A 15,000-nucleotide genomic window follows, 5' to 3' on the forward strand; every position below is an offset into this window, starting at 1 on the left:
AATGATGGTGAAAGTTTTTCTTTTTCGGGCCACCCTGCCTTGGTGGGAATCGGCCAGTGTGATAATAAAAAAAAAAATATATATATATATATATACACACACAGTAGACCATTGTATTATATGGCTTTATTTGACACGTTTTGGTTACTGCACTATTGAATACAACACTATTGAATACAACACTTCGTAAAATTAACTTAACACGGTTCAGTTTGCGGGAGGGCAAAAAATTTGGAGCGTCGCCCACGGGATACTTCCCAACTCAGGACCATTCTCTGCTAGAAGCTAGCTGTGTTTATTATGTTTGTGGTTTAAGTTTAGATCTTTTAATTGCCATATCTTGTATCATTCCAAACAATCATGGTACCCAGTAGGCATAAAAGTGTTGCTGAAAGTGGCAAGTAAAGGTTTAAGTGTTCAAGTCTACAAGTTACAAAGAAAATGGAGATACATATTAGACAAGCTTAAGAGTGGCTCGCGTGTGGTGGATATGGTGAGAGCCTATGGCCTTAATGAAACATCAGTTAATACCAATTAAAAAGAATGAGGTGAATATGCGAGCTTGTCTAATGAATAACCCAGGATGTCATCTGGTGAAAAGAATGACACATAGATCGCAACAAGTAAATAAAACTGAAAACTTTTTGCTTGAATGGATTGAACAAAAAACAAAGAAAGATGCACCACTAAGTTTCATCTTAATTAGGAAAACGACCTTACAGTTGTTTAAAGCTGTGAGTGATAAGGAAGGAAGGCCTGAAAAAGAATGTATGTTTAGCACAGGCTGGTTCCACAACTTTAAGTTGCATAATAAGTTATATAACATTAAGTTTTCTGGTGAAAGTGCTTCAGCCGATAAAACAGCAGCAAGTACTTTCCCTGCTGAATTGCAGGAAATTATTTCTGAGGGTGGCTATGAGCCACATCAAGTGTTTAATGGTGATGAGAAGTGTTTTTGGAAGAAAATACCAACAAGAACTTATATCAGTCAGCAAGAGAAAATTGCACCAGGCTTCAAGGATCGCTTCACCTTGCTCCTTTGTGGTAATACATCAGGTGATTTCAAGTGTAAGCCCATGGTTATTTACTGCTCTAAGAATCCTCGTGCTTTGAAAGGTGTAGATAAAAACACCTTACCAGTAATTTGGAGGTCAAACCAGTCAGCATGGATGACAGGAAATATTTATTGACTGGTTTAAGCATCGCTTTATCCCTGAAGTCAAGTTTTACCTGCACAGCAAGAGCCTTGCATTCAAGGCTCTCTTCATTCTTCATAATTCCTGTACTCATCCACAAGCTTTGCTGGATGTGACCCCACATGTAAAAGTTGTATTTTTACCTCCAAATACAACATCTTTAATACAACCACTGGATCAGGGAGTTATTAAGTCATTCAAGTGTAACTACACAAAAAAGTTATGAAAAAACTATGTAGTTGCATCAATGGACTGACTCGAACCTGGCAGTACCAAATTTCTGGAATAAACTTAATATTGCAGATGCCATCAGCTACTCTACAAGTGCATGGAATGATGTGCTTCAATCAACATTAAATGCAGGTGATAGTTTTGAAAATATTAATGAAGATGTGAATGAGCTCTTAGAATATGATTATGATGATGATGATGAAGACAGGAGTCCAGAGGAAATGTTGGCAGAGCTCTGCACAAATACAAGGGAGCCACATAACAGAAGAAATACCTGAAGAAAAACAGTTAACATTGCAAGAGTTACGTGAGCAGTTCCATGTTGCTGCTAAATTAGCAGATTTTTTCACTGAAGAGGACCCTGACAAATCTAGAAGCAGTGCTTTGAAACGGGGTCTAGACCAGCTGATGATGCCTTACTGTCAGCTGTATAATGTACTACAGGGTAAAAGAGCCCAGACATCCATTACAGAATTTATGCACACTCCAATACAACCACTGACTTTAGTACCAGAACATCTACCATCCATTTCTGCCGACAACCAACAACCATCCAACTCAGCCCAGTAGGGCCAAACCATGCATCTCCGCTGTCTTCACAATCACTGACATACACCAGCAACCACAATTTAAGGTAAAAAATACCATTATTTCTGTTGCATTTGTAGATTTAAGCAGTAAAAACATAATATATCATGACAATGAACTACAATTACATATTCACTGTTATTTTTGTAAGATCTGTTGGTCTAAAAGAAAAAAAAAGTGGTTTTGCTTTTTGGAGGTTCCCAGGAACATAACCCTATTTTCCCATAAGTTCTTCAGTTTATCTAACATGGTTTTACCTAACACGGCATTTCCAGGAATGTAACTACCGTGTAATATAACGGTCTACTGTATATATAAGAGCGTTCAGGCAAAAGAATGTCCTCAAGGATAATTTGTGTGTGCTGTGGAGGGCAAACAGTAAGGCATGGGTCACTAGGGACTTTTTCTATAACTGGTTACACCATGCATTTGCCCCCAATGTGAAAGATTACCTAACTGAAAAGAAATTAGACCTTAAGTGCCTCCTGGTGTTAGACAATGCCCCTGGTCATCCTACAGACGTGGCAGAGCGACTTTATGGGGACATGAGCTTCATTAAGGTGAAGTTTTTGCCTCCTAATACCACTCCTCTCCTGCAGCCCATGGACCAGCAGGTTATTGCAAATTTCAAAAAACTGTACACAAAAGCTCTGTTTGAAAGGTGCTTTGTAGTGACCTCAGAAACTCAACTGACTCTAAGAGAGTTTTGGAGAGAGCACTTTAATATCCTCAATTGTGTAAACCTTATAGGTAAGGCTTGGGAGGGAGTGACTAAGAAGACCTTGAACTCTGCTTGGAAGAAACTGTGGCCAGAATGTGTAGACAAAAGGGATTTTGAAGGGTTTGAGGCTAACCCTGAGAGGATTATTCCAGTTGAGGAATCCATTGTGGCATTGGGAAAGTCCTTGGGGTTGGAGGTTAGTGGGGAGGATGTGGAAGAGTTGGTGGAGGAGGACAATGAAGAACTAACCACTGATGAGCTGATAGATCAACTTCAAGAGCAAGAGGCCAGACCTGGGGAAACTGGTTCAGAGGAGGGGAGAGAGAAATTGAAGAAGTTGCCTACTACAAAGATAAAGGAAATCTGTGCAAAGTGGCTTGAAGTGCAAACCTTCATGGATGAAAATCACCCTCACACAGCTATTGCAAGCCGTGCTGGTGATTATTACACTGACAATGTTGTGAAACACTTTAGGCAAGTCATAAAGGAACGAGAGGTACAGGCCACTATGGACAGATATCTTGTGCGAAAGAAGTCCAGTGACTCTGAAGCTGGCCCTAGTGGCATTAAAAGAAGAAGGGAAGTAACCCCAGAAATATATATATATATATATATATATATATATATATATATATATATATATATATATATATACACACACACACACACACACACCTAACTACAATACATGTAGAAATAAATACAATAACCTGATAACTCATTATATATATATGCATGCACACACACATACAACACACATGCCATTTTATCCTCAGTTTTTTGGGCCTATTTTTGTATCTTTTGGGAATGTACTTTTGCCCTTAATTATTCCATCATCCAGCATATTTATGTAAATTCGGAGAAGAGCAAGGGGCCCAACACTGGCCCCTGTGGAATGCCACTTTTTTCTAGTTCTCATTCAGATTTCACACCACATTTAAGCACTGACTATCTGTCGATATACTCGACTCGCGAGAATTATCCAATACGTTGTGATGCCATTTTTTCTCTTGCGTGATAACTTGTCAAATGCCTTTCTGAATATCAGATAAATAATGTTATACTATTTATCACTGTAAATTTTTACAAAAAGGTATTTGATGTAGTTAAGTAAATTTCATGATCAAACTGTTCTTTCAGGTGACTACGAATCATGATAGGATAAGATTTTGTTCTGATTAACCTGTTGAGTTAGTAACTCAAGATAACCCAATAAAGTCTATGTGTCATTGGGAATCAGTTTTGTCCTATGGGGGTCCTTTAATCCTTTCCAAGGATACAACCCTCAACAGTCGATTAACACCTAAGGTACCTACTTTCTGCTTGGTGAACAAGGGCAGAATGTACAAGGAAACCTGCTCATTTCACCCATGACAAGAAGCAATCTCTGACACCTGAGGATGCTACCAACCGAGCAATTTTTTCTTCCACTTCAGCAAGTTTATTTAGGTACAGGTACACATAAGTATACTTATTCCCATTATGAAGGTCTGGCTGATTGGGCAACAATAAGTATATTAAACTACTCTTACACACTTCTGGCATTATACCCATTTGCAATGATTAAGGTGAATATTACTGAAGTATTAAAATAAAAATCTTGAATAAGTAAAGGGGGTATAAATAACATGCTAAAATTATCTACCCAAGAGAGGTCTTGCAGTAACAGATTCAGGTTGAACAAATTTTTGTTTAGAAAAAATATAGGAAGGTAATGGTTTAGGAACTGGGTTGTAGATGAATGGAATAAACTCCCAAGTATCATTATTAAAGCTAGAATTTCAAGTAGAATTAAATAGAGGCTGGACAGATACACGAGATGGTAGGTAGGTTGAGTGGTAAGTTTATTCAGGTACAGGTACACATAAATACAGTTACATATATTATCATACATAGCAGCATGTGTATGATAATATATACAAGTGACTTATTGCCACTGGGTAGGTACAAGAGTTGGTAGTGTAGTAAAGGAATAAAAAAAAATCCTATTTAAATTCTGACGTTATAACATAATGCATAATGTAATAATAATCCATTGAGCATTTTGAAAAAAAATATGCATGTTTTCCTTAGAGGAATTGTATAAGTATCTTATGTGAGGTCATCATAAAATATATTTGTATATCTATGACTATGCAATAATGCATTTTCAAATTATTGATATAATTATTGATATATAACACAATAAAAACATTACGTTTTTTAATATAACGGAATAAATAAATAAATAAATAAATAAATAAATATATATATATATATATATATATATATATATATATATATATATATAATATATATATATATATATATATATATATATAAATATATATATATATATACATATATATATATATATATATATATATATATATATATATATATATATATATATATATATATATATATATATATATATATATATATATATATATATATATATATATATATATATATATATATAATTTATTCAACAGCTTTTGTATCCTGGATCAGCTGATCGGGATCAAACATGTTAGGTGAAGGTCGTCTTGGCTGCCCACCTGTCGCCTGCACAAAGTCACAGCGACGACAGCCCCGGTAGAAACAAATCTCGCGAAGACGAGACACGAACCCGGACGTAAACGGGCCGTAATAAAGACACTACGGGGAGCATTAACGCACAAAAATACGTACTCACCGACGAGTTGTGTTTGGCGCGCAGCCTCACCTTACGTCACATGTAAACAATTATGGCGGGTATGGAAACCTTGGATGACAAAAGAAAAATAGATGTTAAACTCCTGACACAAGGTCTAAAAAATAACTCCGTCTATGCTTAAGTACAAGATATTATCCTTAAAGTGGAATTCATTAGTTTAGAAGATTTAAACTACTGTTCTCGCTACTTAAAATGGGGATATGACAAGCGCTGTGAGGGCGGGAAACTTGTCCAGTTACCTCCAGACTGCAAGGAGACTGCTTATCTTGCTAGTAATTTGCAGCATGTCGGTGGTAGTATGCCTTCTCTGACGTTAAAGGTACTTTATACAACACATAGATTTCGCTATATACAAGTAAGAGGATTTAAATAACAATGTCATACAAAAACTGAACTTATTTTGACGATTGGAAATCCTAGTTTAAGTTTTCATATACTACCATATCTATATAATTTGTATCTACCAGATCTATACAATTTATATCTACCAGATCTATACAATTTATATCTACCATATCTATACAATTTATATCTTCCAGATATATATATCTAATTTATATCTTCCAGATCTATATAATTTATATCTTCCAGATCTATACAATTTTATATCTTCCAGATCTATATAATTTATATCTTCCAGATCTATATAATTTATATCTTCCAGATCTATATAATTTATATCTTCCAGATCTATATAATTTATATCTTCCAGATCTATATAATTTATATCTTCCAGATCTATATAATTTATATCTTCCAGATCTATATAATTTATATCTTCCAGATCTATATAATTTATATCTTCCAGATATATATAATTTATATCTTCCAGATCTATATAGTTTATATCTCCCAGATCTATATAATTTATATCTTCGAGATATATATAATTTATATCTACCAGATATATATAATTTATATCTACCATATATATATAATTTATATCTACCAGATATATATAATTTATATCTACCAGATATATATAATTTACATCTACCAGATCTATATAATTTATATCTACCAGATCTATATAATATATATACACCAGATCTATATAATGTATATTTACCAAATCTGTATAATGTATATTTACCAAATCTGTATAATGTATATTTGCCAGATCTATATAATTTATATCTACCAGATCTATATAACATTTTACAATTACCAGATCTGTATAACATTTTATTCAAGAACACAAGAATCAAGGACCACTGCTGTAGGCTTACTGACCCATGCTAGGCAGGTTTAATTCACATCTACCTATTTACCTGTTCAACTTGTATTTGAAGCTGCCAAAAGTTCTCGCTTCAGTGACACTATTTAGAAGTTTGTTCCACTCATCTACAGTTATGTTGCTAATGTTAATAATTATTTACCAAAAGAACCTTAGAAAACTTACCTAACCTGGAGGGATTGGTACCAGACCTGCACACGAAAATCACTCCATATGAAAGCAAAAGACTCGGCAGGAGATGCAACATTTCCCCGATGAAAAGCAGGGGTGCCACCGGTACACTGAGAGACGACAGTAAGTGTCCGGGGCAAAGACTCTTCAATTGCCTCCCAGCATACTTAAGGGGGATTACCAATAGACTCCTGGCTGTCTTCAAGAAGGCACTGGACAGGCAGCTAAAGTCAGTACCTGACCAACCGGGCTGTGGTTCGTACGTCAGCTTGCGTGCGGCCAGCAGTAACAGCCTGGTTGATCAGACCCTGATCTACCATGAGGCCTGGTCTCATGGTTGATCAGACCCTGATCCACCATGAGGCCTGGTCTCAGACCGGGCCGCGGGGGCGTTGACTCCCTAAGCCCTCTCCAGGTAAACTCCAGTTAAACCTTATTATAATAAGCGCAATTTAATTCAGCCTAATCCAACTAAATATATTTTAGATAAGTTTACAATAATTTAATAATAAACAAACAATATATTTTTTCGTTAAGTTCAGAATGATTTTTGCGAAATTATTGCATACACAAAATTTCGCTTGCTTTATTCGGCAAGAAGAGCGTTGCTATTTAAGCCAAAATCGCAAGTTTTACCTATTCGGCACGACATTTATTTATTCTGCCACTGCTAGACTTTTCTCATCCCTGTCACTCCCGCCGCTATAAAGCATCTCCAATGCATCCGCTCTTAGTTAGTGTGACACTAGATTTAATCACCCAAAGTGCCTGTCACTCAAGCCTTGCTTCTGTTCACTGCCGACACCCTTCCATCATAGTAGCACTGCCTTTCTCAGTTTCAGGGCTGATTTCGGCATTATTACATATAACTGTTACTTGCACCATTAATATGGCGCCAGAACTGTCTGCAGTTACTGCAAAAGCAACCCCTGAACCGCAAAGTGGTGTTAAACTATACGAAAAAATACTTTCTAAAATGCTAAATAACTTAAATGCCCATACCTGCCTTGTCTTCAATTGAAAAATATTTTTAATGGTAATTTATAAAAAGCGTGCAGTACAATAGTGGTTCCCAAACTTTTTCTCTTGCTGCACGTGATGTGATTAGGTGATCAGTTTAAAACCATTGAAGAATTTGGGCGCTACCTCAAGTGTCCGTGAAGATATACGTAATGTTATACAAACATCGCAGGGTATTTAAATATTTAAATATCCAGCAGGCTCAGCAAACCATTAAGGCGTCATCACTCTTAGGTCGAGAAGTGTGTGAGATCAGTAGCGAGGGAAATACAAATCAGAGTGGGTAAGTTGAACTCTGCAATAAATAATTTCATATATTTACATGTATCACACAGACGAAGGCAAATCCTGAGAGAAGAAGGATTACCAACATCGGGATTACCTACACGGGTTTACCTTCTAGTGAAATGCAGTCGTCCAGGGGCAGTCAACCGTTGTGGAGTGACCGCAGTGGTACTGGTGTGGTGGACAGGGCTTATGGTACCTATCATGTTGGATAAAGTTTTGGCTAAGTGTCCAGGAAGTTTGTGAGGAGCACTTCCAATGCCTGAAGTGATAAGACGGATAGGAATCTCAGGTCTGTGTGTCTTTGGAGTCCATATAACTTGGTTGGTCTAGATTGGTAACAGTTTTGAAAGTTTCTTACCCTGTTCAAAATAAGGATTTGGCGTGTTTTTTGTGGGAAGATCTTACTGCATTCATCCGCCCTGTAATGGGCTGATAAGTGTTGGTGTCGTTCAGAAGATCAAGGATTTTGTCGTAATCACTGGTGTTAAGGATTACATCACCTCCTTTGTCTGCTCTAGTGATGTGTATGCTGTCGTTAAGGCTCAGTTTTTTTAGGGTGATGACATCTAGGAATAGCAGAAGATGGTTCGGTAACAGTTTCAGTGATGATGCCTTGTAAAAAACCTTTCTGTACGTCCGAGTCATTAAAACCATGCATAGATATTTTTCTTGTGAATTCCTGGCGTAAACTTAGGCCCAAACTGAGTGTTTCAGCCTGTTAAAACAGTGTACGAGGATAAACTGTTCACTATCTCTGGTCGTCTCATTCGACTTTTTACTTCATCAGCATATGAGTTGTAATTTTGCTTCGGTCTTTGTTCTACGTTAACAGTAGTGGTTTTACTGATAATAATTTAAGCAGAGCGGCTATTAGGAGAAGGAAGGGTAGCATGGGGAGTGGTGATCCATGTGGACACATCTTAGAAATTGTGTCAGAGTTAGTCTGTGCTTTCTTGAACGAGCAGGCAAGAAGGGGTGTGTAGATGATGTCAGTTGTTGTAGTGAAGATCTAGAGGAACCATACACAAATAACCCACATCATCTCAGCGAGGCAGTCTTCCAGGAATTTATGTCAATTGTGCTTTCGTTAGAAGCGGAAGATATATTCTCTGTATCTGACAAGTGAAAATAGAAGGTTTAATGATGCTGACAATATGAATGAAAGGACATGTTATATGACCTGACGAATTCACCGGATCTTCACTAGTCACCTGTTTTTACTACACACACACACAAACACACACACACACACACAAACACACACACACACACACACACACACACACACACACACACACACACACACACACACACACACACGTAGTGTAGTGGGTCACAAGCGCCAGGCTCCGAGAATCTTAGTGCTTTTAGGGCGTGTTTTAGCAGCTAGAAGCAACCAGTGTTAGTGACAACGTCAGTGAACAACCCTACAAGTGATAACCAAAGTATTAGCAAAAATAAATAAAGTAAAGGCGAGAGAAAGCTTGAAATTATACAACAAAATTTCAAAGTGCCAGTTCGTTGAGGCCTAGTTGGCACTTGTTGCCACATTGTTACAAATATACAAAGTACAAAGCGAGTGACTAAAGAGAAAAGATAAAAAAAAATTAAGAGAGGTTGGCTAACGACAAACTGTGATGTAGCACACAGCGTGAACAAGCTAGCCAGAAAGGGGATATATATATATATGTATATATATATATATATATATATATATATATATATATATATATATATATATATATATAGATATATATATATATATACATATACATAAATATGTATAAGCAGAGGTGGTGGCAGCAGTAGGCCTGAGGAAGTAGTGCTGCCATAACAGGTTGGGTGTCATCACAAATAAGAAGTGTACTTACCAAAAGTGATGTGTAAATTATAAAAGTAGCAGTATACAAGTGATAAGTGTGGTAAATGAGGACTCAAAAGGGCAACGAGAAAAGAATAGCTGAAGAAGTCAGCGGCGGAAGGGCGAGGTGCACGAGTCATCGTACAGCGAGCATCGTACAGCGAGCATCGTACATCAAGCATCTGGATGAACGTCCCCTCTGAGGAGTAACATACAAATCACCTGTTTGTGGTTGGCGGGAAGTTTTGAGTGGTAGAGCCGGCCCTACGGTCACTGGTAGCTATCACAAACCCTGCTCCAGAGCGATTATCATACACACAACACCTAGCAGTAGTAGGAAGATAAAATTTGTAGGAGCAAGGAGGAGTAAGTCGTGGCTAATGGGACTACAGCCCTGACAACAGTTTTGAGAGATAATGTTTTAGGACACAAAGACAGTACAATCTGAGAAGCAAGTATTGGGTACACATGTAGTAAAAGGTAGTACATAACTGGGTGAAAGAATGACTTGTTAACACACGCTAGTATTATAATTATTAGAATTACTCTCAGTGTTAATGGTATCTTATTAGTATTACGGATACACAGAGGTGAATTGTATTTCTGGGACATATAAACAACTGACGTGCTCACACACACACGTGCGCACACACATACACTCGGGAACAGGAGCTGAGTCTCGACCCCTGAAACCACAACTAGGTGAGTACACACAGCTGATCCTTGGAATTTGACCGCGTCCCCTCACCCCCCACACACCTTTCCCTCCCCCACAGACCTTTCCCCTCCCCCGCTCTTGCCTTCACTCCCTACTCCCTCCTCTTTCCCTCTCCCCCTCCCTCGCGTTTCTCTCTCTCATAGCCTTTTTCCCTCCCCTTCCCCCTACTCTTTCTTTCTCTCTCTCTCTCTCTCTCTCTCTCTCTCTCTCTCTCTCTCTCTCTCTCCCCCTCACTCCTATAACCCTATTTCACCCTCCTCTCTCTCTATAGGCTTCTCTCTCCATCTCTCCATTTCTCTCTCTCATAGCCTTTTCCCTCACCCTCCTTTCTCATTCTCTCTCTCTCTCTCCCTCTCCCTCTCTTTCTCCCTCTCTACCCTTTCTCTCCCCCTCACATTTCTCTCTCTCTCCCCCTTGGTCTTATCCCTCACCCCATACTCTCTCCTCTCTCTCCCTCTTTCTACCCTTTCTCTCTCCTCTCTCTCCCTCTTTCTACCCTTTCTCTCTCCCCCTCGCACCCTCTCCCTCCTCTAGCCTTCTGTCTGTGGTAAAAAAAAAAAAAAAAAAAAAAAAAAAAAAAAAAAAAAAAAAAAAATGGGTGGCCCTAGAGGACGGAAAACTAGTGATCTGGTAGACGAACCAGGGAGGAAAGACTGGGAGTTAGAGCTCCAAAAAAGGGAGGAAGAGTGGGGAAGGAAGATAGTAGAGCTTGGTAAGAAAATGGAGGAGCAGATAGCTGAAGAGTGCAGGAAGTGGGAAGTACAGGTCTTAGCAGCAGAAGCTAGGATACAGTGCTTAGAAGAGAAACTGCAAAGCCTGAAACAGATTAGAGAGACAAATGACAATTCAGATGTGACATCAGGAAATTCAATGTCAGGTGCAGACAAGGGGACGGTAAGCAACAACGGAGACATGACGTACACGAAGGCCCTATCAGACCCACGTGGGGCCAGGGAAAAGACGAGGAGCACACTAAGATCAAATGACAGGTCCGAAGACAATGAAGGTATGCTATATGCAGAGATTCTAACAGCCAACTGCAGTAGCAAGGGACAGCTGGTCATGAAAGACAGTTCACTGAGAATAGAAGTTTCAGATATGACAGGGACTGAAGGCAAGAACATGTCAATGGAAGGAAATAAAATGCCTCAGAGGAAGCAGATGGAGACTCAGTGGGAGGAGGAAAGGGCGAGGTCAGTTTTTGTGTACGGGCTCCAAGAAGCCAAGGGGGACAACTTTGAAGAAATAAAACAGGAGGAGAAAAAAATGATTGAAGGCATCATGAAAACAATAGGTGAGGGCGATATGACCCAGGTGACAAATTTTCAGAGAATTGGGTGGTTTGCGAGTGGAAGGATACGGCCTGTCAGAGTAACTTTCAAGGAAGAATCAGTTCGAACCAGGATTCTGCAAGAGAAAGCAAGACTGAGGGACAAACAGGGGTACCAGAGAGTATACCTCGACCGCGACAGAACACAAGAAGAAAGGACTACACTGAAAGAGAGGGTACAGAGACGCAAGGAGGAACGAGAGGCAATGACGAAAATGAGCAGGACCCAGACACAGGAGGAAGGGAAAACACACCCCACGGAATCTCCCACCAAAAGACTCCAACCGCGACATTCCCAACGCAACTGAGCAACCTATACTACAACCCACTCACTGTTCCCTCTGCCACCAACCCCCATATCAAAAACCTCACCCCAACAGCTGTCCCTTATGGGCATTCTGACCCCACCCCCATCATCACAAACCCCACCAACACCACAGCCCCATATAGGCCCCCACCAAGGCTCTCGCTCCCCCAACCCCAATATTCTTGCATGACCACAATGATAGAAAAGAAACTGAAAGTTTGGTACACAAACGCGGATGGAATAATGAATAAACATGAGGAGTGGAACGAAAGAATCAGTGAAAAATCCTCAGACATCATAGCAGTCACAGAAACAAAACTCGCTGAGACAATAACAGACACAATCTTCCCAACGGGATATCAGATCCTGAGGAAAGATAAAAGGAGTAGAGGGGGAGGAGGGGTTGCACTGCTCATAAAACACCGATGGGGATTTGAGGAAATGGAAGGCATGGACATGATTGGAGAAAGAGACTACATTGTAGGTACAATTCAGTCCGGAGAACATAAAGTAGTCATTAGAGTGATGTATAACCCACCACAGAACTGCAGGAGGCCAAGAGAGGAGTACGAAAAAAACAACAGGGTGATGGTGGACACACTGGCTGAGGTGGCAAGAAGAGCTCACTCGAGCAGAGCAAAGTTACTGGTAATGGGCGATTTCAACCACAGGGAGATCGACTGGGAAAACCTGGAGCCACATGGGGGTCCCGAAACATGGAGAGCCAAGATGATGGATGTGGTACTTGAAAACCTCATGCATCAACATGTCAGGGACACAACCAGAGAGAGAGGGGAGGATGAGCCAGCAAGACTGGATCTTGTGTTCACCCTGAGCAGTTCAGACATTGAAGACATCACTTTCGAGAGGCCCCTTGGAGCTAGCGATCACGTGGTTCTGAGTTTTGATTATATGGTAGAGTTACAAGTGGAGAAGGTAACAGGAACTGAAGGGGACAGGCCAAACTATAAAAGGGGGGACTACACAGGTATGAGAAACTTCCTGCAGGAGGTTCAGTGGGACAGAGAAATGGTAGGAAAATCAGTAAACGAGATGATGGAATATGTGGCAACAAAGTGCAAGGAGGCAGAGGAAAGTTTTGTTCCCAAGGGAAACAGAAATAATAGGAAGACCAAAACGAGTCCTTGGTTTACCCGAAGGTGTAGGGAGGCAAAAACTAAGTGCAACAGAGAATGGAAAAGGTACAGGAGGCATAGGACCCAGGAAAACAAGGAGATTAGTAGAAGAGCCAGAAACGAGTATGCACAGATAAGGAGGGAGGCCCAGCGACAGTATGAAAACGACATAGCATCGAAAGTCAAATCTGACCCGAAACTGCTGTATAGCCACATTAGGAGGAAGACAACAGTCAAGGACCAGGTGATAAGGCTGAGGAAAGAAGGTGGAGAACTCACAAGAAACGATCAAGAGGTATGTGAGGAGCTCAACACGAGATTTAAGGAAGTATTTACAGTAGAGACAGGAAGGACTCTGGGGGGACAGACCAGATGGGGACACCAGCAAGGAATACACCAACAAGTGTTGGACGACATACATACAGATGAGGAGGAGGTGAAGAAACTGCTAAGGGACATCGATACCTCAAAGGCAATGGGACCGGACAACATCTCCCCGTGGGTCCTTAGAGAGGGAGCAGATATGTTGTGCGTGCCACTTACCACAATCTTCAACACGTCCCTGGAAACTGGGCAACTACCTGAGGTATGGAAGACGGCAAATGTAGTTCCCATTTTTAAAAAAGGAGACAGAAAAGAGGCACTAAACTATAGACCTGTGTCATTGACGTGTATAGTATGCAAAATTATGGAGAAGATTATCAGGAGGAGAGTGGTGGAGCACCTGGAACTGAACAAGAGTATAAATGCCAACCAGCACGGATTCACGGAAGGCAAATCCTGTGTCACAAACCTTCTGGAGTTTTATGATAAAATAACAGAAGACACGAGAGAGAGGGGTGGGTTGATTGCATCTTCTTGGACTGCAAGAAGGCCTTTGACACAGTTCCTCACAAGAGATTAGTGCAGAAGCTAGAGCATCAGGCGCATATAACAGGAAGGGCACTGCAATGGATCAGAGAATACCTGACAGGGAGGCAACAACGAGTCATGGTACGTAATGATGTATCACAGTGGGCACCTGTGACGAGCGGGGTCCCACAGGGGTCGGTCCTAGGACCAGTGCTATTTTTGGTATATGTGAACATGATGGAAGGGTTAGCCTCAGAAGTGTCCCTGTTTGCAGATGATGTGAAGTTAATGAGGAGAATTAAATCTGATGAGGACCAGGCAGGACTTCAAAGAGACCTGGACAGACTGGACACCTGGTCCAGCAAATGGCTTCTCGAATTTAATCCTGCCAAATGCAAAGTCATGAAGATAGGGGAAGGGCACAGAAGACCACAGACAGAGTATAGGCTAGGTGGCCAAAGACTGCAAACTTCACTCAAGGAGAAAGATCTTGGGGTGAGTATAACACCGAGCATGTCTCCGGAAGCACACATCAATCAGATAACTGCTGCAGCACATGGGCGCCTGGCAAACCTGAGAACAGCATTCCGATACCTTAGTAAGGAATCGTTCAAGACACTGTACACCGTGTATGTCAGGCCCATAC

At 40.2% G+C, this 15,000-nt stretch overlaps 2 protein-coding genes across 5 annotated transcripts in view; one reads left to right on the forward strand and one right to left on the reverse strand.

The window, feature by feature from the left end:
* LOC128687148 (Fanconi anemia group J protein homolog) overlaps positions 1-15,000 on the reverse strand; it is an 820,717-nt gene that overhangs the window by 716,601 nt on the left and 89,116 nt on the right. The window contains exon 1 of one of the 4 annotated variants that reach the window (XM_070092591.1): positions 5,414-5,457. The exons of 2 other annotated variants lie outside the window; for them this stretch is intronic. The gene's annotated coding sequence lies outside the window, so the exon portion shown is untranslated. One more of the 4 variants, XM_070092592.1, reaches the window with a different exon arrangement.
* The window catches only part of LOC128687183 (uncharacterized), a 22,134-nt gene continuing 12,793 nt past the window's right edge, over positions 5,660-15,000 (forward strand). The window contains exon 1 of the mRNA XM_070092589.1: positions 5,660-5,753. Coding sequence (XP_069948690.1) covers positions 5,733-5,753 — 21 coding nt within the window. The 5' untranslated portion in view covers positions 5,660-5,732. The remainder of the gene's footprint in view (positions 5,754-15,000) is intronic.

Source organism: Cherax quadricarinatus, chromosome 40 (genome assembly GCF_038502225.1).
Source record: "Cherax quadricarinatus isolate ZL_2023a chromosome 40, ASM3850222v1, whole genome shotgun sequence".
NCBI classification, from domain to species: domain Eukaryota; kingdom Metazoa; phylum Arthropoda; class Malacostraca; order Decapoda; family Parastacidae; genus Cherax; species Cherax quadricarinatus.